This window comes from Tricharina praecox (genome assembly GCF_024521635.1).
Source record: "Tricharina praecox strain CBS 144465 chromosome Unknown BZA05scaffold_17, whole genome shotgun sequence".
In the NCBI taxonomy this organism is placed as follows: domain Eukaryota; kingdom Fungi; phylum Ascomycota; class Pezizomycetes; order Pezizales; family Pyronemataceae; genus Tricharina; species Tricharina praecox.
Genome location: NW_026250419.1, coordinates 67743 through 93889, shown reverse-complemented (window position 1 = coordinate 93889; position 26147 = coordinate 67743). Strand labels below are relative to the sequence as shown.

Here is a 26147-nt window from a genome sequence, read left to right as displayed (position 1 = left end):
CGCATAAATTTGCCGCGATGGGATTTCTCCACGATCGGTTTCTGCTCCCCGTCCATCCATCCATCGCGCAAATCTTCTCTAGCTCTGTCCCATTTGACTTCAATATGGCTCAAGTTAGAAAATCCGCAACTGCGGCAGCTGGCGAAATTACCTGCAGATGCACAAATGGTACGGCCATGCAGCGAGTCGGCTTTCGCAGACGGATCCTGGTCATTCGTCCTCTGTCTACATACACAGCCTCTCGGATTCATCACTCCCCGAAATCTTGCGGAACAGTTCAAGGACCTTCCAAAACCCACTCGGATAGGTGCGGATTCTCCACAGTGTGCATACCCCGCAGCAGGTCGTCGAGGGAGCTGTCAACATGAAGTCAGACTGCTCGGCCCAAAGACGACGAGTGATAAGCTAGGGAGAAGCCGACCCCTCAGACAAACCCACGAGTCACATGTTGATCGGCTCCTGACTCGCGAGAGACCCGGGAGGGCGGCGTGTTCCGAGAGATTGAAGGATTGCATACTATACGTAAGCGTATATCTAGTGCAGAGAAAAAGGGCTGGACTGCTGTTTGATCTTCCTCCACAGTTTTTGGTTCGCCGGAGCCTCGGAGTTTTTGCTGCAGGAGCTCGCGGACGGGCCGGGGCGATACTTGCCAGAGGATACCGGTGTGTACATGCTTCGCTATCGAGTTCAAGAACACCGCCGTGTTCTGGAGTTGAACTTTCCAGCCAAAGGTGGCCGTATTTGTAGACAAAACGCCCGCCATCTCTACATGCCCGCACGCACCATCGTTTGTACGTACTCACGGCATGTCATCACCGACGGTAATCTGGCGCTTTGGACGAAGCTTCTGCTCTCCAACCCCGGCCACAACGCCTCCTGTGCACTGATATGTATGATAGCCCCATACCACCCACGTATATAGCCTCCGGTCGGGATCGCGCCGATGCTACATGAAGTTTCTTGCTGTTTGAGCGGGGTGGTTGGACGACAATCGATTGCATGACATCTGACTTGCCTATCTGATGATCAGATTGCGGTGCTAAAAAGGTACGACATGATACATCCCTGGCGACGCCGCCACATCCCTGCAGAAAAAAAATCCCGACTCTAATTTTTTCCCACATCCGCCGCAAAGTTCCTCAGCGCCCTGTGTCGAACGGACCTCTCTTTGGTGGGCCAGCTTACAGACCACCGCACTTGCGTGCTCCCTTTCTTCATCCCCATGTTAAGCGGTCAACTAACCAAGTAGCTAGAGTTTCCACTGCCTGCTCTCCTCTTCCTCTCTTTCATCCTCCTCTTCCCCCTCACCGAGTGCCCATGAAATAACTAGCGAGCTTGCAAAATTCCCTCAGCTCCGTCCGCCGACCCACCCCATACAAATTGGCCCATCGTCGCACTTGCGAGAATCTTGTGCTCGCCAGACGTCCTTAAAGACACCTCTATTTGCCCCTTACCCGACGTCGAGAGCTCCCCTTACTATGCTGCGATAATAACATCTCCGCGCTCTTTCCCAACCCTTCCAACAAGCCCATAAGCCACCCAGTCCAGACCAGTCCAGCGCAGCTCCAAAAACCCAGTCCCATCCGATGTCTCAGGTGCTCGAACAGAAGACAGCTCCCATAGCTCCCCCGCCTCCGCCGATGAAGGAAGCGGACTCGTCGTCGTCGGTCAATACAGCTATGAAGGACATTGCTTTTGGCTCGGTTAGTAGCCTCCACCTTACCAATTGTGCTTGCCGTATATGTTTGTTCCGTACGTGAAGCTTACTCTTATAAAGCTGGCCGGCATGATGGGGAAAGTGCTCGAGTATCCGTTTGATACCGTCAAGGTATGACGCAACGAATGAAGAAAGAAAGAAAGAAAGCAACAGATCTGTTACACGTAGCTCACCCACCCTCGCTCCACAGGTGCGGCTGCAATCCCAGCCAGAGGATCGCCCGCTGCGGTACCGTGGCCCTATCGACTGCTTTGCCCAGAGTCTCCGACAGGATGGACTGCGCGGAATGTACCGAGGGATCTCATCGCCGCTGGTCGGAGCCGCGGCGGAGAACTCATGTCTCTTCTTCAGCGTAAGCACCCAGGCCTCCATCCACGCCCCCCCGCATGACCGGTTCCTAATGTGCACCGATCCGCTGACAGTACAACCTCGCGCAATCCTTCACACGGCGGAACTTCTACAGCGAGCTAGGCCCCAAAGACGATCTTCCGCTGCTCGCACTCGTCACCTGCGGCGCCGCCAGCGGCTCGTTCGCATCCTTCATCCTCACGCCCATCGAACTCATCAAGTGCAAGATGCAGGTGCAGTCCATGACCGCCCTCGCCCCCGGCGACCACAAACGCCCCGGCCCTTTCGCGCTGATCGGTGAGGTCCACCGCACCTACGGGCTGCGCGGGTTCTGGAACGGCCAGATGGGCACGTTCCTAAGGGAGACGGGTGGCTCGGCCGCCTGGTTCGGCGCGTACGAGTATGTGTCCGCCGCGCTGCGGCGGCGGAGGAATACTGATACGCTCAATGCCGGGGAAATGATGCTTTCTGGGGCTGCAGGTAGGGGGGGATTTTCCCGCGGGCCTTGGGCCTTGGTCCGTCGTTCCCCTAATTGGCTGGTTGACTGACGGGTGTGCGACAGCTGGTGTGAGCTACAACCTCATCCTCTTCCCCGCCGACTCGGTCAAATCGAGGATGCAGACGGAGGCCATCGGCACCGCCGGCGACAGAGTCAAGGGCTTCTGGGAGGTCGGCTCGGGAATGTACAGGAACGGAGGATTCAAGGCACTCTACCGGGGCTGCGGTATCACTTGCTTCCGCAGCGCGCCGTCGTCGGCGCTCATCTTCCTTAGCTACGAAAAGATGAAGGAATGGAGCCGGTAGGTAGGAGGCTGGCGGCGGCGGCTACTATGCATTATTGGTTGTATTTTGGTTAGCAGGCACCCGGTTAGATTTACGTTTCCCTTTGGCGTTTTGTTTTGGGAGGAGCGCTCGAGGATAAACTAGAGGCGGATAGATATTGGCGTGTTGCTCTGGTTGTTTTTGATTCCGCGATTTTGGCCATGGGATGTTCAGCAGCAAGCATGAATGGAGACTTGAGTTCGCATAGGTATCGAGCGCTCAATTCGTGATTGGAATCAAGCCGGTATATTGCTACGCCCAATTCGTGATTGTCATTAAACCGGTATACCTATGCTACAACCACGGCCCAGTACTCGTCCTTTTCCCATGCCAAGGCCATCTCACGCCGCAGCTTCACCCTTCTTCTTCTTCTTATCCTCCACCTGATCGACATTATCAAACGGCACCTCAGGGTACTTCTGCTCGAGGTACTCCAGAATATCATCACTCAGGTCACCCTGAACGACGATCTCATCCTGCCCGGCCGCGTTCTTAGTCACACTCGACCCGCACGCAAACTTCTTTCCAAAGTCCTTTGCGACCTTCTTCAGGTCCAAACCGAACGTTTCCAAACCGGTAACGATAATCACGTGCTTCCGCTTCGTGCGCTCCACTCGCTTCAAGGTGATCCGGCTGCTCGCTTTCTTCTGCGCTTCGCGCTCGGCTTTGATCTCTTCCTTGTCCGCACGCTTCGAGGCTGCGGCTTCGGCCTTCGCGGCCTTCTCTTGTGCTGCCACCGAGAGGTTCGACATCGCGGCTTCGACGGCTTCTAACACGGGAGTTAGCGGGCTGCTCTGCTCTACCCTCGACTGATTGTCTGCCTGGATGCCACCTACCGGTGTTGTAAATCACCGACACCAGGTCCGCGTGGTTATTCTCGAGCCACTCGCGACACTTCTTGGCCGTGTTGGTGAATTCGCAGTACTACCGGTTCGCCGTGTTAACCCCCCTTCCCCCACCTCGCGCTCCTGCTGCTGGGGGTTGAAAACGAACCTCCGGGGGAAGTGTGCATACTGCACGCGCGGTCAGGCGTCAGTCAGCATGAGGGATTGGGTGCTGTGGGATGGCGGGGGAGCAATGCTTACTTCCGCAGTAGAGCGTGACCTTCGCGGGTACCGCGGGGATGTCGCTCGTGGGTTCGGTGTCGGCCATTGTGTGTATGTGTGTGGGTGGGTGGGTGTATGTGCGGAGGTCGCGTTTCGTGTCGTGTCGTGTCGTGTCGTGGAAGCTGGGTTACGTGCTAAGCTTTGTGCCCCGCAATGATGTGCCACACATCCCACTTTTGCCAAGATCTGGAGCTAGTTGGTTGGTGGGTTGGAGTAGGTAGCTAAAGCTTCATTGGTTCTCACGCTGGTTTGGAGGTTCGGAAATCTGGATACGTTTTTGTTCTGGAAATGGGGACGGTAAGACACGGCGGCACTGCAAATCCCGAGACACTCATGCCCATACCATCCCGCCTCATCTGGCTGCTATTAGTACTCAAGGTACAATGTCGCAGCCCCACTCACGCCCCATCCCCCGCCATGCCTCCCAGACTCCCGGCGTCCCAGACCAGCCAAACACGTCCGATCACTCACTCCGCAGGCGTCGCATCGCATGGATTAACCCCTTTCAAGTTTCCGCTCCAGCCTCAGCCTCAGCCCCACGCCCCATCCTCCCTCGCCACCCACGCAGCTAATAATCATCTGTTCCGTTCCGACCGATCCATCAATCCATCACCGCTACTTACTCTAGCCAGTTACCACGCCGGTCCGCCCGGCGCGGCTAGGAGTTCGTCCGGAACCGAAAGTGCAGGTTCGCAGGTTCGCAGGTTCGTGCTGGCGGCGGCGGCGGCGGGGATTGGTTCACGATCGCCGATGTATGAGGTTTTATATCAGCGACCCGGAACTTGACGAGGCCGTGGTTTCGCTCCTTTTTTTCTTCTTCGCTTGAACCTTGATGGCCCGGCGATATACCTATGGAAATAGTAGTATTGGCAATTAAGGAAAGCCCGGCACTGGGCAGCGCGCGAGATGTTTCCCCTCCGCTCCGCACCCCTCCCCTCCGCTCGAAAGAGGCCCACCCCTTGGGCCTTGGGCTTTCCGCTTTTCCCCTACCCATGGTTGACGTTCGTTCCGGCGTATGTAGATCACCGTTGGATATGATATGTCGACAGGGATGTGGCATTGCATGGCCGGGCGCCGTTGGCGGATGCGATGGCAACTAGCAAGTTGCAAGAGTTGGAGGCGCCGCCCGAAACCTTTTCGTATGTAGAGTATGAGGTAAGCAGCTGGATTGCCTCTGACCCCTCCACCCCTCCACACTCACCCCTCCACCCCTCCACCCTCACACACCCGAATCCGTATGCCCGGGCGACGGGCGTATGTACGCCAACGTAACGTTGCGAATTGGCCGGCCGGCCGGTTCGTGAGTTCGAGGTCGAAGCACGCTATCATAGTACCGTATGTAGATGTGCCTCTCCCCCTCCCCCCCTCCTCCCCTCCCCTCCCCTCCCCTCCCCTCCCCTCCCCTCCCCTCCTCCCATCCACCCCCCTGTTACCAAGCTGGCTAGTAAGCAGCCGCATGCATGCGTGGATGCGTGGATTCTGGAAATCTCAGCGATTGCATCAACCGATTGCATCAACCGAATCCGGAGGAGCAGCTTCTCTTGCATCTTGCATCTACTCTGCCTCGGAATACTCTAGTTACACGTTTCGTGGGACTAACAGCCTACAGGGCGATTGGTGCACTGCAAATGCCTCTCGTCGAGTGGAGTGGAGTGGAGTGGATCACCCAGCGGATGATCTGCAGTTGCATCTGCCGAAGAGCAGGACTGGAATAGAAAACGGGCGTGCATAGCCAAGTTGAAGGCTTGAAGGCTTGAAGGCTTGAAGCCAGCTAGTTGGCCGTCAATGCCCATTGCCCGAGACTACATTCAGATTTACATTGGGTACATAGGCGAGAGGTTTTGGCTGGTGGGCTGGCTGGCTGACGAGCTGGCGGGCTGAGCGGCTTATCACGCCTGCCCCTCCCTTGCTCCATCCTTCCCTTCCTCCGTCAGCTGTGGCGTCGCCGGCCGTCCCTGGGGTCTGGCTGCCTGGCCGAGTATCCGACGGTGACGGAGGCCTGTGCCGATACGTATCTCCGTACATACTATACATAGAGCACCCAAGTACCAAAGGGACAGCCGTTGATCTCCAACCGCCCCCCCCCCCCCCCCCCCCCACTTCCGGCCGTGTGTCTTGCGTCTTGCGTCTTGTCTTTTCTGCCTGTATGTGAGGTTATGTAGATACTGCGGGAACTGTTTCATATCAGTATGCAGGCGGACCCTTCCCTTCCCTAAGTTCTCTTCCAAGTTTCCATGGCCCCACACCCCTCGCCTGTAGGGTTTTCCTTCTCAGCCGGCACATTGGTATTGGGCATTGGCATTGGGCATTGGCATTGGGCATTGGCATTGGGCATTGGCATTCGATAAGCAAGGAATATATAGGATATTAAAGCTGTGGGCATTGGGGACTGGGCACTGGGGAGTGGGGAGTGGTAAGACTCGGGGGAGTCGTGGGGAGACTCGGGGGAGCCGTGTCGGTTCGTACGACGTAGCATGTGATGGAGTCGGTGTTGAAATACCTGCTCTACATACATCCTATGGCCAATATCCGAGCTGTCACTACCAGCAGTAATACTCTACCATATACAGAGCCCTCGCCTAGGAACTCAAGATATAGCACCCAACCCACCCACTTCCTATGCGCTGCATACCTACCATAGATGTGTGCACCGGCCCACCGAGCTCCTGGCGAGTGTTCCCATCACCGAATCTATCTCTCGAAGTCGAGCTGCGGGACACGAGCACGAGATCGGAGAGTCGGAGACTTTAGGAGGGCACAGCATCGGCGGGGCCGATGCCGGGCTGGACAGTGGACAGTGGACAGTGGACAGTGGACAGTGGACAGTGGGGTGAAGATTATATTAAAAGCTCTGACGTCCTCTGGTTCTTCCTGCCTTGCCACGGATGGACGGACGGGCGGACGGGAGGACGGACGGGATGGGACGGGATGGGATGGGATGGGATGGGATGGGATGGGAGTCGTTTGCTGGTTGGCGTTAAGTCGATGGGAAGATCCATATGCTGTATGGGAGGCGTATGGAATTCACCGTTAACCAAGCTTCTCCTCGCCTGAGTAGGTCCTTACTCTAGGTACTCTAGGTGCCATTCTACATACACCTCGCAGAAGGAGGGGGCGATCCTCACAGCATGCATTCATGGTGGAGGTTTTGAAAGTTTCGTTTCGTATCTACACACATAAGCATGGGGGCTGTCGACATCTCTGCAGCAGCAGCGTGCAGCGCATGGCCATAGGGTAGAGTACTTCCGCTTCCGTCACGGCGTCATCTTCCCTTGCGTCGTCGGATCTGCCGCGGGTATGGAGAGTACTAGAAGTTAGGCCCGCGTTCATTCGGGGTTGTGGTCGATCATACATAGCACGCAGTACAGGCGAGCTCCGGAATGACCCGACGGCAAGTGATGGCGTGTGATCGACTGTCGACTGGGTAGATATCCGCAAAGGGCCGTCAATCGACGGTCTCCCGAGCGAGATGCGCTCTATCATAGTACTAGTAGTTACCCCGTGGAGGTTGGAGCCAGTTGCCGTAAGCGTGCCAATAGATCTCTGGATTCTGGATTCTGGATTCTGGATTCTGGATTCTGGATTCTGGATTCTGGATTCTGGGGCTGGATACATATCGCCGCCTTACAAGTTGCCGAGTTACAGTCGGCGGCTGTCGAGCGTAAAAGGTTTCACTATACATACTACCTACCCACACCGTTCTCGTCTTCTGCTTCTTCCCCACATCGTGCAACCGCTGTTTTCCCACGACGGATCCGAACGGCCCGGTGCTAATAGATTGCTCAATCGCTGTTTGGCCTCGTGGAATTGAACGTTCGGCTCCAGCCCGCCATAGGTACCATAGGGCCGTAAGTCACTGCTGCTGCTCCGAAGAGGCTGCCTACTTGGCCAGCCGTTCAAACGGGATTGCCGAGATGACTGCTGTGGGGGACTACCATACCCACTACCTATTATGATAGGCACCCAAGTATATCCTTCAAACATGGGATGACAGCGGAAAGCGGAAGGGTAGACTTACACATGGCCGCCGAAGTTATGCACAGTAACATATCCTAGCCCAGCCTAGCCATTGCCTCGCCTCGAGAGTCGACAGGGCTGGCACGGTGACACCCCCACCTCCCAAAAGAAGAAGGAAAAAAAGATGTCTGCATATATGAGAGTACATAGCCGCAAGCCGCTAAGCTTCGATCCGCAATCTCCATCCGCCCGCTACATAGTACATATCGTGCTGGGAGTCTGGGGCCGGATGCTGGAGGATACTCTGGAGGCTACTCTGGAGTCTGCCGTATGGTGGTACTTACACGGAGCTGGAGAAAGGGATTGATGAGCAGTGCTATGGTATGAAGGATACGAACCACAAAGCCGCCATCAGCATCAGTATCAGCATCGGTAGATCTGGATAGTCGTAGTGAGGGGGGAGGGGGAGGGGTTGTGGGAGGGGGAGGAGCGTGCATGCTGTCGGTGGTTACTGCATACAACCGCCTAGGTACCGGTACCGGTACCGTATACCATTTATCGAAGTTCGAGCCCAAGCTCAATTAGCTTTCGTTGTGTGTGATGTGTGCGAGATAAGGGTATGGATATGGATAGAGTTTTTATCGGTTGCAGACACTGCACTGCACGGCACGACAGGAGGGGGAGGGAGCAGCCGAGGAAAGCAGATACAGATACAGATACAGATATGGGTATCTCTTCCATGGCCCATGGCCCATGGGGTCGGAAGTGTTACTGATGTATGTACCTCTTACCTTAGGTAGGCAACTTTGGAGTCTGGAGGATGCGCACCCGCAACGAGCCTGAGCGGAACAAGAATTGCAACTTGCAACTTGCAGCCTGTGAGACTGGCGGAATACAATTTTACTCCAAGCGGTACGTATTCCAAGCTACTCCAAGCTGTATACCTATTCCAAGCCACCAAGCGATTGTGAAAGCTCTGCACGAGTGCATACCGCGCGGTTTTCGTTGCCGAGCCGAACCCCGAACCCCGAACCCCGCCGCCCGCACCCGCACCCGATCGTCATCCCCGCGTGCTGTACTCTACACACACACATCCCCGCACTTCGCCGCCCCGCCCCCGCCCCCGCAACGGTGGCACAACACTACTATCGTATATATACATAACCAGTTTCCCTCCCCCGTACTCGTACTCGTACTTACGTACGCACACAGACAGACATCGACGGCTGCGAATCCCGACTTTGCTTGCCTCCTTTCGTTGGGAATTTATGACGCGGAGGACACTGCGGCTCTCTCTCTCTCTCGTACCTATTCCATGCTTCATACTTCATACCTCTATCATCCCCCTTACCTACCTCTATGTAACCATCATATATGTAGCACAGAGCATCAGATCTCCCCTATGCCATCTCGGAGATCATGAGGCTGGGCTGGAGGCTGGGGGTGGATGATCTTTTTTTTGTTGGGAAACACATACGTCGTGGCCTCGTCTTGTGATTGGGCGGCTTCCACGCCAAAAGCGTGGAGAAGGTCTACTCTACTTACCCCAGACCTAACAACGAGTAGAGTACCACCGGTACCCCGATCACAGCAAAACAGAAACCTCCGTCTCCCCCACCACCACGAGGCCAGAACACACGCCTACACCCCCGGAATCTCCGCACTCCGCACTCCACAGTCGGTCCAGGACAGGGTAAGGCAGGGCGCGGTGGTGTTCGGTGTCTACTATTTTATACTAGTAGCTGCTTAGGTACGTGGAGTGCCGTAGAGCGAAAAGTCCGGGGGAGATATGTGGTTAGTTGGGGAATATACAGCAACGACGTCTGTGCTCTCGCTATTCCCCCGAGTCCCAACGGGTCGGCGCTGTATGTACCAGAACTTACATACTCTCCGCCCATGTAGAGCACGGATGAAGTCATGGCGAGTATGCAGTTACAGATATGTTGTTGAAGCACTCACAGGGCTGGCTGGCTGCAGTCGATGTCGAAGCCTCGACGTCAACGTGCCTGATATATAGATGGATATTGATGATCGGTGGGTGGACACTGGAATGGAGACGCGGACAACCACCACCACCACGGCCAAGCTTCTTCTTGTTTATTTCTCCTGGAACCAAGCAGCGAACCAGCGAACGAACCAGCGAACGAAGGAAGGAATGAACGAAGGACCCTGTCCGACTATCAATATAGGGATATGTATGTATCAGAGGGTGTGGGTAATCCGCGCCTCCGGAAAATCGCTTGCGAATGCAACGGCACCCCCCTCGCGACTCGCTCGTTCTTCATGCCTGCTTGCTTGCCTGCCTGCTTGCCCCCGGCGCGGCCGTAATATGTGGCCATCAAGAGACCCATCGTTTCGGGAGGAGGAAGGGAAAGGATGCGGAAAGGCATGTGGAGTGCCGTAGTACTTGCTGCTTGGTTGCTTGGTTAGGTCCTTGGTTACTTGGTTAGAGCACCCAGTGCACACCACATGAACACAACTCGACCCCGATATTCCCCGGCAGTTCGAGGGACGGAGTTTTCTTTCTTTTCTTGTCTTTTTCCTTCTCCCGTTCCCGTTCTCGTAGTCCAGTTTGTTTCGTTTCGATCTCGATTCCAGCGAGCTCGCGAACGAGCGCCGGAGACGCAGCAGCTCGCAAACGCGAAGAAAAAAGAAAAGATTCAAGAAGGAAAAAGGAAGGAAAAAAACATCCAAGATGGAGAGGAGAATTCCTCCTCCTCGGATCCGGACGAATGGGGGTGGTGCCGCAACCGGTGTGTGCGTGTGTATGTGTGTGTGTACGTCTCTCTGTGCGTGCGATTCGTTCACGAATCACGACCGTCGACCGCTCCCCCGCCGCCGCCGCCGCCGCCGCACAGACGAAGATGAAGACGTAGAGTAGACTCCCGATTGTCACCTCCCGATTCTCCCCTCCGTGCACCGTGGGCATGGCTGGATAGAAACTCATGTAGAGTGGTTATGTAGTTACGTGCATTGCATACTGCACACGAGAGATGCGGGCGGGTGGATGGACGGGCAGTTAAATGGACGGATGGATGGATGGATCTGTGGATGGTGTTTGCGTCCGTGTGGTGGATGTGCGAAGAAAAACTGCTCTTCCATGGTGACGCTGCCATCGACTACGTATTCTACTCAACTTCCATCCTACGAGGTAGAGTAGGTACCGTAGAGGAGTTAAGCAAAGCTGCGGTCACCGAAAAAAAAAACACATGTTTTGGCTTTGGTTTTGGCTTTTCTTCCCTCCTTCCCCTTCCCTCCTTCCCTCCTTCTTTCTTTGCGGCCGGTTTCTGTCCCTCCGAGCACCCTGGTAAAGCCGTTGTTTCTTTCTTCCTTTTCTTTTCTTTCCTTCCCTTTCTTCCTTCTCTTTTGCCTCCCTCCCCTCCCCTCCCCTCCGTCCTCCGTCCTTCCATCCCTCGCTTCTCGGGTGGAGTCGGTGAAGTCGCTGGCCTGGCATGGCATATCATGGGAGGGGAGGGGAGGGGAGGGGGGGAAGGCGCGTATCTCGCTCACTCGCTCGCGGCGGCGCGGTGGCGGAGGCGGAGATAGACAAACCAGACCGCTGGCAGTGGCAGTTGCACGGCTAGGACCATCGACAACCAGGTATCTAGAGTACTCAATCGGCTCTACCCAAGTCATACATATGAAGCACCCACTTGCTTCCGAGCAGGATAGTTACCGGCACCTGCATACAACTCGCAACCGGCTTCATGTCAACAGTCAGACGGGATCCCTACTAGGGAGAACACACCCGTGGACTTTGCTTTCTGGATCACCACCCTAGGTACATGAGGGAGGGACCGACTTGAATTTTCGGCGGCGGCGTTCTGGAATCTGGATCGTGGCAAGCGGCAAGCCCTGGATCCTTTCCTTCCCTTCCTTCCCCAGTGAGCGAGCGAGCGAGCTGATCCTTGATTGACCAAGTGGCTGCTTTCCGCTCTGGGTACTCTGGGTACTTGGGGGCGGCGGCGGTAATCACCATGTACTGGTACTCTGTGGCCACGGTATCTGCCTAGTCGCTCTGGCAGTGCCAACGTCTGCGGTCGACTCGAGGTATCATACCTAATCTCCATACATGGCAGGCGGACGGACTGACGAGCAGGCACGCAAGAGACTGCGAGAAGCACGGTACCTACGATACAGGTACTCTATGTATCCCGAAGACCACCGTATCACAGTAAAGTACATACATCCACCGCCTATGTACGATGTACATGATGTGTTGGTGAGCGTACTCCATGTATGTACTTGCTGGATCGGGCGCGAATAAGCAGGTACGGTACTATTCTCCACACCTGTTGCGTCGAACACAAATTGTGTCTGTCTGGGGCCAGCATCCGCATGGCGATCATCACCGACCAACCAAACTATACCAACCAAACTATACCAACCAACCAACCAACCAGACCAGCTAAACCCATACCAAACCAAACCACATAAACGCTCCGGCTGTGGGGTCTGTGATGTGCTGTGCTGTGCTTGCTGTATGTATGCACTCTGTGCATACCAAAGTGCCTTAGGTAAGTGTGTAGTGCGGCAACGATGTGTTTTATTTGCTTCGTCTCGAGCCCGACGTCGTGCCTGGAGGGAGAGACAGGTGTGTAGAGTATGTACTCTAGATACTAGTAGAAGTACAACTCTACATGGGCCCGACTACCTCATACTTCGCCATGCCGTTGGAAGCATGCAACCTGCAACCTGCAGGCCTTGAACCTTTTTCTTTCTTTTTCCTTTCTTTCTTTCTTTCCTTCTCCTCCGCCATGGATACTCTTCACACATACATTCATGCTTACCTACATACGACGTCGGTATCTGCCTTCTGCGTCTGGCACCGTCCGCGTACTCTAGCTTCTCTGGCGGGCCTGGAGGAGTTAACCACCGCCGTCGTGGAAGAAGCTCGCAGCTCGCAGCTGGCAGCTTTCCACCGTCACTTACTTGCCTAGCATGCAAAAGACCCCGCTACGAATCTAGATACGTGCGTACGTGGAGGAGCAGCACCAGCAGCAGTGGCAGTGTCTAGCAGCAGTGCCTAGAAGTACTATATGGTACTCTAGTGGTAGGTTGTAGCGGTGGCCATTCTGTGGAGGAGTTTGTGGAGAAGTACAGTTATGTCCTCTGGAGTATAACTAGAGTATGGGTAGAGTACATAGAAGAAGAAAGTCTCGTTAGCCGGCCGGCCGCCCTGGACGTCTGCTAGCGCCGCTGCGCCGCCCGCGACACTTCCCTCCCCCCGCTGGTATGTAACGTCGTTTAGATATCTCCGCCAGTGTACTTTTGAGAACCCCCTTCTCCTTCTCCATCTTCCACTCGCCTTTTTGTTTGAGACCCCCCTGGCAACCTGTGAGCATGTAGGGGGGGCACACACTTGCGGTACTCTTATGTACGTATCCATCCGATCCATGTCCGACTCCCCTTCCTGCTCGTCTCTCACCCACACACGCTCTTCCGCCCGCCCCCCCCCCCAAATATTACCCATAACCTCACTCTACATATTCCCGTCGTCGTCCTGCTCTAAAATATTAATATTAATCGTAATCTAGTGCCCATCGCTTCCACACCTCCCAAGAAAAAATCCCCAAACTCTCAAACCAGTCTCCAACCTTCCCGACAGTTAATTATCCTCAGTCTCGCTCCTCCTCCGGAAAAGCTTTCTTTGAGTCGGCTCTTCGCTTCCTGTTCCTGCACACATCGCAACTGTCGTCTCGTTGCTCCGTTCTCTCACCGCCTCTCATCCCAAAAACGTCTAACCGTCCTATCCAACCATATCGAATACGACTACGACTACCCCTTAGTGCGTCAACTCGAACTTGCCAACTTTCACTCACCACTCGCTCGCTCCCTCCCACTGCCCACCCACGGACCTGTCGATACCACCCACTACTCCCCACCTCCCCACCCCACCAACCTCAGTGCCCCCGTGTTCGCGACAATAGTTCGCGACCATGACTGAAGTTCTTACGGTGCCGGCCCAGCTGGACAGTTACTATCGTTCTTCGTCGCCGAGATGTCGCTCCCCACAGCAGTCGTATACACCACCATACGATGAGACCACGATTCCGCGTTCGCAGCCAGACGACTCCTTCAAGGCTTTTTCGGTTACTCGCCAGCTTTCGCCTCCTCCGTCGTCCATCTCGTCGCCGGAACTGTCGAGCATTGCGTACTCGAGACACTCGTCGTCCTCGTCGTCCGTCGCCAGCAGCATATGTCTGGATTCCTCGGAACAGGAGGACCCAATGTTCTTCCCCGTGTACAACTTCGGTACCGCCCTGCCATCACCGTCGCCATCACCGGAACCCCAGCAATCCTCATCCGAAGAGGAGATTGAGACCCTAGAGCCGCAGTCACAGCAGCAGCAGACCCCAGATTCGGATGACCAGATGCCACGGCCGAGGCCTGCGGACGACACGTGTGTGAGGACAGAGCCATCACGGCACGTTGACTATCTGTCTCATGACTGGAGGGAGGAGGATATCTGGGCATCTTGGCGGTACATGGTGCGCAAGAGGAACGTCCACAGCAATTCGGCACGACTGGAGAATGCGTCGTGGCGAACATGGGGGAAGAAGAAGTACAGGCTGAAGACTGTCTCCGCAGACAAGTTGAACTGGTTAGTTGTCTCGACTGTGTGGGTGGCTGCGCCGTCACCGCCGCCGCCGCCGCAGTGTGTAGAGAGTTTTAACTGACAATCTCCCAGGTTGAAGGATTGCGATGTTACTTGGCTCTACGGACCGCTGTCTGTGGGTGCGGAAACTCTCACGGCACATGTCCCTCCATCACCAGCTGCGTCACCCGCGGAAGCAAAACTGCCACGTAACGATTCCTTCTACAAGACGAAACCGATCCTGAAGAAGCGGAGTATGTCGGAGATCATGCTTCAGAAGTCGCGGTCGACGTCGAGCCTGCTCAAGCAGGCGACGGCGGCCATCGCTTCGCAACAGTCCAACCGGCTTTACCCCCCGACACTTGTGAGCCGCGCGAATTCGGATTTCGGTTCTTCGTACGGTTCGCGAATCAGTCCCGCCGCCCCCAGCGATATCACATCGGCCGTTTCGACCGGCTGCCAATCGCCCTCGGCCAAGAAACATATTCACTTCAACGACCAGGTCCAGCAATGCATAGCCGTGGAGACGGACGATGACGACGATGATTACGACGACTACATGTACGGGAGGAGGTACGACGCGGATGATAGTTCGTCCGACGACGGGATCGTGATGATGGCTCGCAAGGGAAGCAAGGATAGCAACAAGGGGGGATCCAGCGAGCCACAGACAATTGCGCACCTTCCTTCGACTACACTTAAATACAAAGAGGAGCCGCCAAAGAAGAAGACTGGTTCCTTCCTGTCGTTGAACTCGTTCTTCAAAGCGGCGGTCCCCGCCGCCGCCCCTACCCCAACACCGGCCCCAGCAAAGAAGTCATTCGCTCTGGACGACGATGACGATATGGCTGGTTTGGATTGGGAGCCCAACGGAGGAGGCTTTTCACTGCCGTCGTTCGGCAACAGCAACAGCGGCAGTTTACCAGCGGGAAACACTCCGAATACCGACGACTTTCAGTTACCGAATTTCAATTCCTGGGAGGACGATGAGCTGGAGACCGGACTTTTCGGAAGGGCCGTTGATGCCGTTAACACAGCCCGAGATATCGCCCATGTTCTTTGGAATGTGGGATGGCGAAGATAAGGAATCTGGCGGGCAGGGAACAAGGTTGAGATTTCTCGGCCCTTCTAGGGGAATGGGGGCGGTCCTGATTTTTTTTCTTTCTTTTTTTTCTTTCTTTTTTTTCTTTCTTTTTTTTCTTTCTTTTTTCCCGCTTTTCGTTTCGGGTGGTGCTCAGGTTTTGATTGTTACGCATTCGATTAAGGATTAAGAAGGCCCGTTTTTTTTCCTGTTTTCTTTTTTCTTTTCCTAACTTTTCTTCATGGTGATGGTGCTGGCATTCGTACATATTGGGAGGTTGGTGGGGCGGGTACGCACTGTACATGTTTTCCCTTTCCCTCTTCTCTATTTTCTGTTACCGGGTGGGATGTTTTTGTTTTACCTTTTCTTTCTGATTTTCCGTTACATTTTCTCCTTTCTAACTTTGTGTATGGGACGCGGACGCGGGAGTTTATGTGTGTGCTTTTTTTCTTCTTTTTTTCTTCTTTTCTTCCGATTTCTTTAACGTTTTTCATCGTTGCTTGCTTCAAATGGGATATGTGGGATCAATGGGCGGGTTGGGTTTATTCTTTTTTTTCCTTTAGTTTTTACGCTATGGTGTTTATTGAGTATGAGGGGTCTGGGTTCTGTTTCTTGCACTGGAGATGGGGATCAATGGGGGAGGGGGATCAATGGGGGAGGGGGATCAATGGGGGAGGGGATCAATGGGGGAGGGGATCAATGGGGGAGGGGGATCAATGGCAATGGAAACGGAAATGGCAATGGAAGGAAGGGGGGCTGATGGGCATTGGGGGGGGGGGATCAATTGTAATTAATGTATGATACAAAAGACAAAGTCAAATTACCAATTCATCGACATGTACGGTATCTGTACGGTATCTGTACGGTATCTGTACGGTACCTATTCGTTTGCTCGGTGCAGTCATTGTAGTGTAGTGTGGTGCATGGTGATGCCGTGTGTGTCGAGATGTTTCCGCTGGGCTGGGCTGGGCTGGGCTGGCGGAGTTGGGCTAGACGAGTTGGATCAACATCGGAGTGGGCATGAAGTATGTAGGCTGATAGCTGAGATATCAGCTCCACGGGCAAGAACAGCCAGCCAGCCACTGAACGGATAAGTGCACATGGTGTTTCTTCCTTGCCCATCCATCCATCCATCCATAACAGACGACGCCGTCACGCCGCGCGGATGGCGGAGGGCAGTTGCGGATCGCTATCTATCTCAGTATCTATCTCGGTACATATCTCGGTGACAGTCGGTGACAGCCTTGTGCATTGTGCATTGTGCATGAGGATGGAGTAATGCTGCGTAAGAAGTATGCCCATGTAGTCGGAAATGTATGTAGGCGGGGATGCAGCCAGCCAGTCAATCAGCCAGCGAATCAGCCAGCCAGTCATGTTGTGGATGTAGTCCCACGTTTCGGGTTTTTCTTTTTCCTTTCCCCGTTGCTGCCATGGGCCATTGCTGCCATGGACCATTGCTGCCATGGGCCATTGCTGCCAATGCCATGTGGGATTGCGGACTAACTACCGGTAGGGTAGAGTACATAGAGCTGCGGGAGTATGTACATAGATTGTCTCGCGGTAAAGAAACGCTATCTGTCTACCTATCTCTAGCTTCCGCTCCTTCAGATTCTACATACCCTTGTTTCACTCCTCTTTCTTCTTTGCGGTTTCTAGACGTCTGCAAGCTGACGGTGTTTCGCCGCTTTGTATGTACTCTACGTACATAGGCTGTAATTTTCCGTTCCCGGACTGACGACATCTTCGGAGGTGCTACTTATCTGCCTATCTTCCCATCTGCCCATCTAGTTAGGGTCCACGGTACAGCTTTCCTTGTGCCTCTGTTTTTGTTTTTGTACATAGGCAGCAATTTTTCCGTTCCCGGGCGGCGCGGGGGTGCTATCTGCCTATCTGCCTATCTGCCTATCTGGAGCCGTGGCCCATGGTCCAGTTTCATCTTCTTCTTAGTTCCTTTCCCTTTGCTTCTTTGTACATAGAGTCATGGACCCTACTACCCAGGATCGAGGCAGAACCCACTAGGTACATACCGGTAGATGATTGAGACCCTGGGTGGGTCTTATCTCGGTGCCCGGTATTCCAACTTGTTTTTTTTTCGAGGGTGTGCTTCCCGAAGCGGCGGATAACCACGGTCCCTTTCGTTTGAAGGCTTGAAGCTTGAAAGCTTGAGGCCGACGTGCGGCGTGGGATGTGGGGTGTGGGGGTACCCTCTGCCGTATCGTGAAGCCCCTCCTCGATACCGGTATCTACCCGCATCAGATACAGATGGGGGGCGAGCAGAAGAAAGTAGAGCGGTGAGTGGTGGGGTGGGGGGAGGTGGGGGAGGTGGGGGCCCATGCACGATCCATCACTCGTCGTTCTGGCCGGCCGTCCTCGTTGGAGCTTCCGGTGGACACAAGTAACTGCCATTATCTCATAAGGTCGAATGCAACGATGATTCAACCATAAAAAGAAAGGATAGATCTGCCTCCCTCCTGGATGCTTCAGAAAAAGTAGTCTCGCCGCTGAAAATTCCGGCGGAGTCAGACTGTCAGAGAGAGAATATCGGTTTATTATCCCATACGGACTGGCTTGGCCCGTCTGGACTGGGGGGATATTTCGGCGGTGCCTAGGTAAAACCCTCTACACAGTTCAGTAAGGTTGGTAATTCGAGTGAGAAACTGCCTACCCACGTAGAGCTGAAGGGTGGGAAAGCGAGTGACCAAGCGTTCTTCGTTGGGGTATCTGGAGGAGGTGGAGAACTTGGAAAAGTGTCTAGAGTAGGGTTGATGCTGAAGTGTGTAGGTAGCCCACTGGTGTTTGCGAATGATGGGAATAAGAGTGGTGAAGCTGTTGTTGCTCGGCGGCAGTATGTGGTGGAGGGGTGAATGAGGGGTGAATGGGGTTGGGGAGGCGAATGGATTCTCAGAGGAAGCTTGGATGATGCGAGAAGGTAAAGTGGGAGTGAGCACTGAGAATCGCTGGGTCAACGAAGTTGGTCGCTTCTTCCAAGCTTTGCTGGCTCAATCGGTCTACTACACTCGGCATCACTCGCGTGGATGATGGATGATGGCTGGTGAATGGGCGACTGAGATTAAGCGCGATGATAGGGTCGCCATACCTACTGGTAGTCTGAACAGGCCACCTGCGACAATAAATTGATGTTCTCCCTCTAAGCGCTATGACAGCAATGGTGTGAAAAGGGCCCCTTTACCGGTCCTAACATTTACTCCGATGGTTTTATGAACAGAGAATTTGAACAAAGCTTGCCACGGGTGGAAGCGGTCGAATGCTATGCTGGGGCTCCCAAGGAATCCAAGAAAGGGTTTGCACAAAGGGCTGCTGGAGGTATATGGCGAGTCACTTCCTAGGTATTTACACTCCAACCGGTTGGTCAGAGACGGTCGTCTGAAGAGCGGGTGGTTGGGGCCGGTATCAAAAGTTCAAATCTAAACCGTCCCTATCTGGTCACAGTGATGAAGATTCTAGCTTTACGGTAGAACGCTTCAATGCTGTTCCCCCACGAAGAACCAGCCAGCTGTCTCCAACTTTCGATCTGGCCCCAGAGAAGGATAGCACGTGCTGTCAAGGTTGACGATAGTCGCGATAACCGCCGCCGCTGTCCATCACAAGCGCCATCCACCGCGTCGAAGGGCCCGGGTCTTCGCGAGTTGCATGACTTTGCGTCCCTGAGCACACGCTAACTACGGCCCACCCCTGTGCTGTGCCCTAGCCTGCGTGCATCACCACTCTTCATAGAGTGTACTAGGTACCTGGTAGTGGGTGTCTGTCGCATGTAACTTTCCCAAACGCGCCCACACAGACACAGACACAGACACACCTCGCCATCCATTCTTTTAAACCCGATATTCCAGTCGGACTCCCTCCGTATGTGATGGACGACATTACCGAGCTCATAGACCGGCTCTCGAACGATGAGGTACTTCCTGGATGCAAGAGAACGGGAACTCTAATTCCTGCCCCCCCCCCCTATCCCTGGTGGGATCAATTGGCGGCGCAGCTCGCAAGCAACGAAGAAAGCTCACCGACTGACAACTTCCGGTGACGAACGGTCAAAAAACTACAGGATGCCGTCAAGAAAATGGCAGTCTTCAAGCTGCAGACGAATATCGGCGACCCCTCGTTTGCCGAGATCTTCATTGCCCAGGGCGGCCTCGGGAAGCTGCGACATCTGGCTCTGTACTCGAGCGGGAACACCCTGGCGTACGCGCTCACCTCCTTCTCGCGTCTCCTCGAGCTCGACAAAGGCTGGGATTATGTTACGCCGGATCTGATCTCGCGGGTGAGTGCCTACGTGCCTATGTGCCTGGCGCGCAAGCCCCGCGCACGCGTGTGTGGAGATCCAGCGCTCACTCACTGGGAGGGTGATCATAGGTGGTGGAGCTCATCGTCACGCACCCGCTCGTCAATATCCTTCGAGGCGCCATGTCGATCCTCGTTGCGATCGTATCGCACCCGCACACGTCGAACCAGAGCCACGGCTCCTACAATGGACCGTTCGGGTTCCGCGCGTTGAAACCGGCCATTACGACGCACTCGCAGTTCCTCGAGATGTTGGTGAGCAGACTGTCGTCTGCCGACCACGCGCTGTGTGCGAACTCGCTGCAGCTCATCAATTCGCTGATGAGGGATGCCATTACGAATGACACCGATGCTGAGTGGCCGAGGTTTATCAAGCGCTTGCAGGATCTGGGCGTCATCAAGGCGGTGTTCGTGCTCATGCAGAGTTCGGCGCTGCAGGATCTCGCGCACCCTCTGCTGGAGTTCCAGGCTCTGACGAAAGTCCTGTTGAAGCGGTGGAGGGATGTGAAGGTGGATCTGGAAATTAAGGAACACCGGATAGCACTCAAGGGACTCCACCTTGCCAGTGCTCCGGAAACTAAATCGGACGGAGGAAGTAGTACTGGCTCGAAGAGGCGTGTGCACAATCCCGAAAAGTGGCGGAGGTTGGGCTTCGAGACGGAATCGCCGGCGTGGGAGTTTGGGGAGGCCGGATTTCTTGGAATGATGGACCTGACGGATTTTGTCCGGAAGGATGAGGACGGGTTTAGGAAGGTACGAACTACTACCCCCCCGTGATCGTAGCCACGCCGGAGACGGGACTGACAGGAGGAAGGTCATCATGGAGCAAAATGCAAAGCCCCAGGCGCAGAGATGTCCGGTTGCCCGGGCGAGTCTAACGGTCACGGCTCTCCTGTACCACCAGTTCGAAGTCGACAAGTCGGATATCGACGACCCGAAGACGTTCCAGGTCCTCGAATCCCGCACCAACTACGATCGTGCCTTCCGCCCCCTCCTACTGCAATGGTCCCGGCTGCATACCGCTGCACTTTCGTCGTTTCTCAGACTCTGGCAAGAAACACAGGCTGAGGCGGATGACTTTGATAAAGTTGCCGAACTGGTTCGAGTGTTGATCTACCACGTTATAGGGCATGCGCACAGGACCAAAGATGTACAGGACGTCGAGGACGAGATATTGGAGATGGAATGCGCACGTTTGAGAGACCTCCAAATGGAGATTTTGGAGCAGACGTACGAGAATGCCTGGGGGAATCACCTCACGTAAGTCCATCATATGTCATCACTCGATTCAATTCTGACCAAGCTTAGGCATGTAAGAGAAGAATTGAAGGCCGAGGCGATGCAGTTCGTCAAGGAACAGCGGATAAGATGTCTCCTTCAGGGCTCATGGTTCCCTGTAACGGCACCCCAAAGAAACGGCGAGTCAAAGACAGACATACATTCGGTACCCTGGCGATATGTCCGTCTGTCCCACAACCGGCGATACCTCCATTACTGCGACTACGAACGCGAAACCGCATACGAACCCAAGCTCGAGGAGCTTCCTCAAAAGAGTAGGCCCTCCATTCTACTGCCTTCATCGCAGGGACCCACAGCTAACAGATGACAGTCGACCTCTCCACTGTTTCTAGCGTAGTGTCTAATGTCGTCCCCGCCTCGATCTCCTCCGCCTCCTCCTCCTCGGGGACTCTCACACCAACCCTCAGCGGCGGCCGTCTGGCCTCCACTAAAATCACCATCCACGGGTATCCACCTACCAACACCAACAACAGTAACAGCAACTCGAACAAATCCAACGCCAACAAAGAAGTGGTCCTGCTAGCTCTGCACCCACAGACGCACTCTTCGGCATCAGAGTGGCTAGACGGCCTACTGATGCTGCTGAACCAACAACCCATCACGTCGGAAACCTCGAAGCTCGTGAACATGGTCACGAACTATGGCCTCAAGATCCGTCTGCTGAATGTGCGCTATACCGACGACTACCATAACTCTCCGCCGGAGTTACCGAGTAGAGGAAGCGTCGATGAGGATTATTACTATAACCTGTTTGTTTGAATTGTACGGTTGCCCTGGAGGGTTGTGGGTGGGTGCGCGACTGAACACGGCCCCCGAAGTCTCGGCTCTCGAGCATTACTTCTTGTAACTTTAGTCTCTTTCTTTCTTTCGATTCCTTTTCCTTTTCCTTCTTTTATGTGAGAGAGATACCACAATGCGATTCGAATCGGTTGGCTAGTCTGGTCTGGTTGGGGCTGGTCTTTGGTGGGGAACGTGTGTCGAGGGAAACAGTGTAGAAGTACAAACATCTTTTTCTTTCTTTTCTTCTTTTTTCTTCTTTCTGATGAAGCATGTGCATCGTAACTTTGGGATCCACATATAATGAACAGTGCGGTGAGAACAGAGGCAAATAAAACCAGCTGTAACTACAAGCACACTCTTGCAGACTTCATTGAAAACAGACAGAGCAGACAAAGGGAGGCCTAGGTAGGTAAGGTAGGTATTTCTACAAATACATGATATCAATAGGTAGAAAGCAATTTAGAAGAAGAATGAAAGCCACAAAAAGCTCGCAACATTAACACGGTTTCGGTAATATCAAAACACACAAATACTGACAACATCGAAAGGAGAAAAGAATTTCGGAAGAAGAAGAAGAAGAAAATGGATGGACACGTTTGACGATCGAAACAGACGATTAACAGAAAGAACAGAACAAGGTAAGAATGAAGAAAGAACGCACTCCGGAACACCTAGCAAAGTTTTCCCGAAAAACTTGCTTCCCCCTTTCCCTTCCCCTCATACAAATGATGTCCCCTACCTCCTACCCCCCTCCCCCCCACTCCCCCCCCTTCCCGCCTCGAAAAGAATAGGTACGCCCAAATAAAACATAATAGCTCAAGCAAGGGAACAGGGACCAGTCGCGCAGATTGTTGATGATGCGATACGTCTTCTCCGAACTCCACAAACCCCTACAAATGAAATAAAAAGACGGCCATAACGAAAAGAAAACACAAAAGAAGATGTGGTAAATCAGTCTAATGACGGATAGGTAGCAGGTAGAAGGAAAAAAAGAAACAAGTAAAAGAGACATGGGAAAACAAGAATTCCCCGAAGAAAGAAAGAATCCCACGGCTTTGCAGAAATGGAAGTCGCACAACTTCGCCGAAATGGAAGTTGAATGGATTCGGTCGATCAAGAAGTAGATTTTCCAATCCGGGTCATCTACTTCTTGCCCAGCTTCTTCTTGGTGGCCAGTTTCCGCGCGTTGAGCTCCTTCTCGAGGCGCTCCTGCTCGATGTCTTCCTTGATGGCGTGACGCCGGGCGCGCTCTTCCTCCTCCAAGATGTCATTTCCGGCAGCTTCCATGTCGCTGTCAGACTCGTAGTCGGATTCGGCGTAACGGTACCTGTTGCATGATTAGCACTGGGAACTGATGGCATATATCGCATGGGTATTGCATACCGTTGACGAGCACCGTATCCGCCTGCACCCTCATCCTCGTCATCGTCGACAATCCAGTCATCGTCCTCGTCCTCGTCCTCGTCGTATCGGCTTCTGCGGGACTTGGCGGGTTTCTTGACGGGAGCGGATGCATTCTTGCCCCTCCAACTGATCGGAGAAGGAGAACGTTTCCTCTTGACGGGTTCGGTGGCGGGGCGAGCCTTGTCCATGGCTCCTCTGCCTTTGGCAATTGAAGAACGTCGGCTGTCGGGCTCGGATTTCTTGGATAGTGACGCCTTTGAATCTTTACCGAGCGGTTTCTTGGCCAAAGTGCTCTTCTCAGCAGTAGGCAAGACTCCTGGACTCTTGCTCTTTCTGTTTGGAACCAAGCCGCTGTTGTTAGTTGCCTGGTTCCGGGCTTCGAGTTTCTTCTGCCATTGCTTTTTCTCCACAACCGGTGCACGTGGCTTGTGAGTGATGATACCTGGAGCCTTCTTTTCCTGATGTAATTCGGCGGCTTTGGCAAGTAACTCCTTGTATGACAACTTCTTCTCTCCCACTTTGGCTCCGCTACCGTTGCTACCGCTGGTTACTGCAGAAGGTCTGTCTCTAGGCGCCATGGTTGATGATGGCCTGGATGATCCTGTGCTTCCAGAGAAAGTGGCGCTCTTCTGTGGTGGCGCATAACCCGTCTTCGCTGCGGGCATAGTACCCGCCCTTACAACAGGGGCAGAAGAGCCGGTCCTTGCAGTAGCTCCAGTGCCGGCAGTTTCATTCCCCTTTTTCTGCCTCATCTTCTCGAGCAACAATCTCCGACGTTCCTCCCTTTGTTTGTCGGTCTCGGTCGCTGGTCGACTATCGGCAATACTGTCAAGCTTGCGTTTCTTGACTCCATTGTCGCCTGTTCTCGCGGTGGACGAACCGATGCCGGCGCCGTTCGTGCCGGTCTTCGGGGCGGTGCTACCATTCGTACCTGCTCTGGCTGCGCTCGCGCTGTTGCTGATGGACGTTGAAGCCAGTCGGTCGCGGATCACTCCGGTGGACGCGGGGGCTCGCGAAGGTCGTGACTCAACCGCAGCTACATCGGGAGTGGTTAGAATCCGCACACATCAAAACACATGGTTCGCGGCACGTACTTGTTCGAGGTTGCGGAGGTGGCGCCCTGCCGGCAGCACTGGAAGCGGAAGCGGAGGTGGACGAGGGAACCGGTCGCTTTGGTGCAGGCGCAGTCGTCGCGGCGCCACTGCCTCCTCCCGTTGGGGCATACTTGCTCAGAATCGCAGAGAAGGTTAACTGTACGCCCTCAAATTGTTAGCGCGAAATGTGCTTGTGCGGTCGGTCGGTGGGGGGTTGCGAGTGTTCGAGCGAAGGTTTGTTACTGACCGAGGATTCTGCCATGGCATCAAGCTTTATTTCGAATGTTGCCGGGTCACCGAGTTGAAGAACGAGTAAGAAGGGCTTGCGGACCGCGACAAGTTGTGAATGTCGTTGCCGCAAGCCGATGGATTTGGACGGATCTGAGTCGCTTTTCGTCTGCTTCGGAGTATCGCACAACGCCAGCTGCCCGGAGCGGGGTAGAGGGGTTTTTGCGGTGGCGTGGGGTGCTGAGGGTTGAGGAAGAGGAGACGGAGAGGGTGAGGGAGAGATGGGGGGGAGGTGTTGCTTTCTTTGGTTGTTGTCCGAGCCAGCCAAGTTTATCGCTTCCATCATATTCGCGATTCCAGCCTCATACGCCACTGCTGTTAGTGCCACGGAGCGCCAGGTGTGGCTGCCGAGGTGGCTCACTTTGAAAGTGGCTCATCTTGATAGTGGCGCAACTGCGGCTGCCACTTAGGGTTAAGGGCTTGCAGTAGCTGCAGTCACAAATTATATCCACAAGCAGCACCCACACACCCCACCCTAGCGAAATTCAACTTTCCATCTTCGGAATTCTCCAGACGACATTCTCGCCAACCCAAACGAACACGAAGACCAGTCTCCGCTCGAACGGTTAAATCGATTGTATCTCGCGTTCACTCAACAACCTGTACGTCAGCCCAACTATTTACCCTTCCGACCAATAGTCTCGTTGCTTGTCGCTAAACAGTATTCCGACAGTACAATGAAGCACCTCGCAGCCTACCTCCTCCTCACCCTCGGCGGTAACACCTCGCCCTCCGCGGAGGACATCAAGACCGTTCTCGGCGCCGCTGGTGTTGAGGTCGACAACGACCGTCTTGAGAAGCTCATCGCTGAGCTCTCTGGCAAGGATGTCAACGAGGTACGCCTCCATGCGCCATTCGGGATCTGATGGGCGATTACTGACGAACCGGCTATAGTTGATCGCTGAGGGATCCACCAAGCTTGCTTCCGTTCCTTCTGGAGGTGCTTCGTCCGGAGGTGCTGCTGCTCCTTCTGGAGGTGCCGCCGCTTCCGGAGGTGCCGCTGCTGAGCCCGAGAAGGAGGCTCCCAAGGACGAGGAGGTACGTTCTCATATTTCTATTACTACAGTTGGTGCTCTTCTAACATGCATACAGGAGTCTGACGAGGACATGGGTTTCGGTCTGTTCGACTAAACGAATTTCGATCTTCAAAAATAAATTAGACGAAAATCGGAAACCATGTTTCGATGCCATTCCCGCGTTTAAATACAATCATGGGATAATCATTGAATTTTATGACCACTGTGACTTACAATGTGAAGGAGGATTTGAAGAAAGCGAGTAAATCTGAAACATTCACTACGAGGCATCTGTGCTGAGTTGTTTCCGTCCATATGTAATTTCACACATGTGATCA

At 54.2% G+C, this 26147-nt stretch overlaps 10 protein-coding genes across 10 annotated transcripts; 6 read left to right on the top strand and 4 right to left on the bottom strand.

The window, feature by feature from the left end:
• Positions 1–1640: 1640 nt before the first annotated feature.
• On the top strand, positions 1641–2869 carry BZA05DRAFT_339345 (mitochondrial carrier domain-containing protein; the record flags this gene model as incomplete). The annotated part of the gene is made up of 5 exons (XM_051480930.1): positions 1641–1703; positions 1778–1828; positions 1908–2069; positions 2140–2545; positions 2628–2869. 5 exons carry the CDS (start codon positions 1641–1643, stop codon positions 2867–2869), a joined length of 924 nt encoding a protein of 307 aa, XP_051338100.1.
• Positions 2870–3126: 257 nt separating this feature from the next.
• BZA05DRAFT_402003 (translation initiation factor SUI1) lies at positions 3127–4173 on the bottom strand. Its single transcript, XM_051484059.1, has 4 exons — positions 3973–4173; positions 3881–3900; positions 3724–3811; positions 3127–3656 (listed from the first exon to the last, which is right to left on the bottom strand). The coding sequence occupies exons 1-4, from the start codon at positions 4037–4039 to the stop codon at positions 3229–3231; spliced, it is 603 nt and encodes a 200-aa protein (XP_051338099.1). The 5' UTR covers positions 4040–4173; the 3' UTR covers positions 3127–3228.
• Positions 4032–5130, top strand: BZA05DRAFT_402001 (uncharacterized protein). The gene has a single exon (XM_051484058.1). It carries the CDS (start codon positions 4282–4284, stop codon positions 4777–4779), a length of 498 nt encoding a protein of 165 aa, XP_051338098.1. The 5' UTR covers positions 4032–4281; the 3' UTR covers positions 4780–5130.
• Positions 5131–7480: 2350 nt separating this feature from the next.
• BZA05DRAFT_454871 (uncharacterized protein) lies at positions 7481–10322 on the bottom strand (the record flags this gene model as incomplete). The annotated part of the gene is made up of 10 exons (XM_051487530.1): positions 9834–10322; positions 9596–9672; positions 9428–9502; positions 9306–9307; positions 9151–9258; positions 9039–9092; positions 8742–8826; positions 8295–8388; positions 7685–7729; positions 7481–7645 (listed from the first exon to the last, which is right to left on the bottom strand). Exons 1-10 carry the CDS (start codon positions 9867–9869, stop codon positions 7481–7483), a joined length of 741 nt encoding a protein of 246 aa, XP_051338097.1. The 5' UTR covers positions 9870–10322.
• A 36-nt stretch (positions 10323–10358) lies between these two features.
• BZA05DRAFT_80685 (uncharacterized protein) lies at positions 10359–11122 on the bottom strand. Its single transcript, XM_051488659.1, has one exon. The coding sequence runs from the start codon at positions 10895–10897 to the stop codon at positions 10397–10399; it is 501 nt and encodes a 166-aa protein (XP_051338096.1). The 5' UTR covers positions 10898–11122; the 3' UTR covers positions 10359–10396.
• A 989-nt stretch (positions 11123–12111) lies between these two features.
• Positions 12112–13290, top strand: BZA05DRAFT_401993 (uncharacterized protein). Its single transcript, XM_051484057.1, has one exon. The coding sequence runs from the start codon at positions 12591–12593 to the stop codon at positions 12888–12890; it is 300 nt and encodes a 99-aa protein (XP_051338095.1). The 5' UTR covers positions 12112–12590; the 3' UTR covers positions 12891–13290.
• Positions 13291–13402: 112 nt separating this feature from the next.
• Positions 13403–15724, top strand: BZA05DRAFT_430673 (uncharacterized protein). The gene is made up of 2 exons (XM_051486165.1): positions 13403–14554; positions 14642–15724. The coding sequence occupies exons 1-2, from the start codon at positions 13890–13892 to the stop codon at positions 15630–15632; spliced, it is 1656 nt and encodes a 551-aa protein (XP_051338094.1). The 5' UTR covers positions 13403–13889; the 3' UTR covers positions 15633–15724.
• Positions 15725–19364: 3640 nt separating this feature from the next.
• Positions 19365–22323, top strand: BZA05DRAFT_401990 (ELMO/CED-12 family-domain-containing protein). Its single transcript, XM_051484056.1, has 6 exons — positions 19365–19545; positions 19693–19908; positions 20001–20681; positions 20743–21188; positions 21237–21481; positions 21538–22323. The coding sequence occupies exons 1-6, from the start codon at positions 19501–19503 to the stop codon at positions 21984–21986; spliced, it is 2082 nt and encodes a 693-aa protein (XP_051338093.1). The 5' UTR covers positions 19365–19500; the 3' UTR covers positions 21987–22323.
• Positions 22324–22769: 446 nt separating this feature from the next.
• BZA05DRAFT_401988 (uncharacterized protein) lies at positions 22770–25093 on the bottom strand. Its single transcript, XM_051484055.1, has 4 exons — positions 24753–25093; positions 24506–24662; positions 23391–24447; positions 22770–23334 (listed from the first exon to the last, which is right to left on the bottom strand). The coding sequence occupies exons 1-4, from the start codon at positions 25077–25079 to the stop codon at positions 23151–23153; spliced, it is 1725 nt and encodes a 574-aa protein (XP_051338092.1). The 5' UTR covers positions 25080–25093; the 3' UTR covers positions 22770–23150.
• A 377-nt stretch (positions 25094–25470) lies between these two features.
• BZA05DRAFT_339465 (60S acidic ribosomal protein P2) lies at positions 25471–25924 on the top strand (the record flags this gene model as incomplete). Its single annotated transcript, XM_051480937.1, has 3 exons — positions 25471–25629; positions 25688–25831; positions 25889–25924. 3 exons carry the CDS (start codon positions 25471–25473, stop codon positions 25922–25924), a joined length of 339 nt encoding a protein of 112 aa, XP_051338091.1.
• Positions 25925–26147: the final 223 nt, after the last annotated feature.

Excerpts from the sequence above, each read along its gene's own strand:
- BZA05DRAFT_402003 (XM_051484059.1), bottom strand. The coding sequence starts at position 4,039 with ATGGCCGACACCGAACCCACGAGCGACATCCCCGCGGTACCCGCGAAG. Across the intron at positions 3,812-3,880 it reads TATGCACACTTCCCCCGGAG|TACTGCGAATTCACCAACAC; the intron begins GTTCGTTTTCAA and ends GCGAACCGGTAG. Across the intron at positions 3,657-3,723 it reads GTCGGTGATTTACAACACCG|AAGCCGTCGAAGCCGCGATG; the intron begins GTAGGTGGCATC and ends CTCCCGTGTTAG.
- BZA05DRAFT_402001 (XM_051484058.1), top strand. The coding sequence starts at position 4,282 with ATGGGGACGGTAAGACACGGCGGCACTGCAAATCCCGAGACACTCATG.
- BZA05DRAFT_80685 (XM_051488659.1), bottom strand. The coding sequence starts at position 10,897 with ATGAGTTTCTATCCAGCCATGCCCACGGTGCACGGAGGGGAGAATCGG.
- BZA05DRAFT_401993 (XM_051484057.1), top strand. The coding sequence starts at position 12,591 with ATGGGCCCGACTACCTCATACTTCGCCATGCCGTTGGAAGCATGCAAC.
- BZA05DRAFT_430673 (XM_051486165.1), top strand. The coding sequence starts at position 13,890 with ATGACTGAAGTTCTTACGGTGCCGGCCCAGCTGGACAGTTACTATCGT. Across the intron at positions 14,555-14,641 it reads TCCGCAGACAAGTTGAACTG|GTTGAAGGATTGCGATGTTA; the intron begins GTTAGTTGTCTC and ends ACAATCTCCCAG.
- BZA05DRAFT_401990 (XM_051484056.1), top strand. The coding sequence starts at position 19,501 with ATGGACGACATTACCGAGCTCATAGACCGGCTCTCGAACGATGAG. Across the intron at positions 21,189-21,236 it reads GCCTGGGGGAATCACCTCAC|GCATGTAAGAGAAGAATTGA; the intron begins GTAAGTCCATCA and ends GACCAAGCTTAG. Across the intron at positions 21,482-21,537 it reads CGAGGAGCTTCCTCAAAAGA|TCGACCTCTCCACTGTTTCT; the intron begins GTAGGCCCTCCA and ends AACAGATGACAG.
- BZA05DRAFT_401988 (XM_051484055.1), bottom strand. The coding sequence starts at position 25,079 with ATGATGGAAGCGATAAACTTGGCTGGCTCGGACAACAACCAAAGAAAG. Across the intron at positions 24,448-24,505 it reads ACCTCCGCAACCTCGAACAA|CTGCGGTTGAGTCACGACCT; the intron begins GTACGTGCCGCG and ends CTCCCGATGTAG. Across the intron at positions 23,335-23,390 it reads GGATACGGTGCTCGTCAACG|GTACCGTTACGCCGAATCCG; the intron begins GTATGCAATACC and ends ATCATGCAACAG.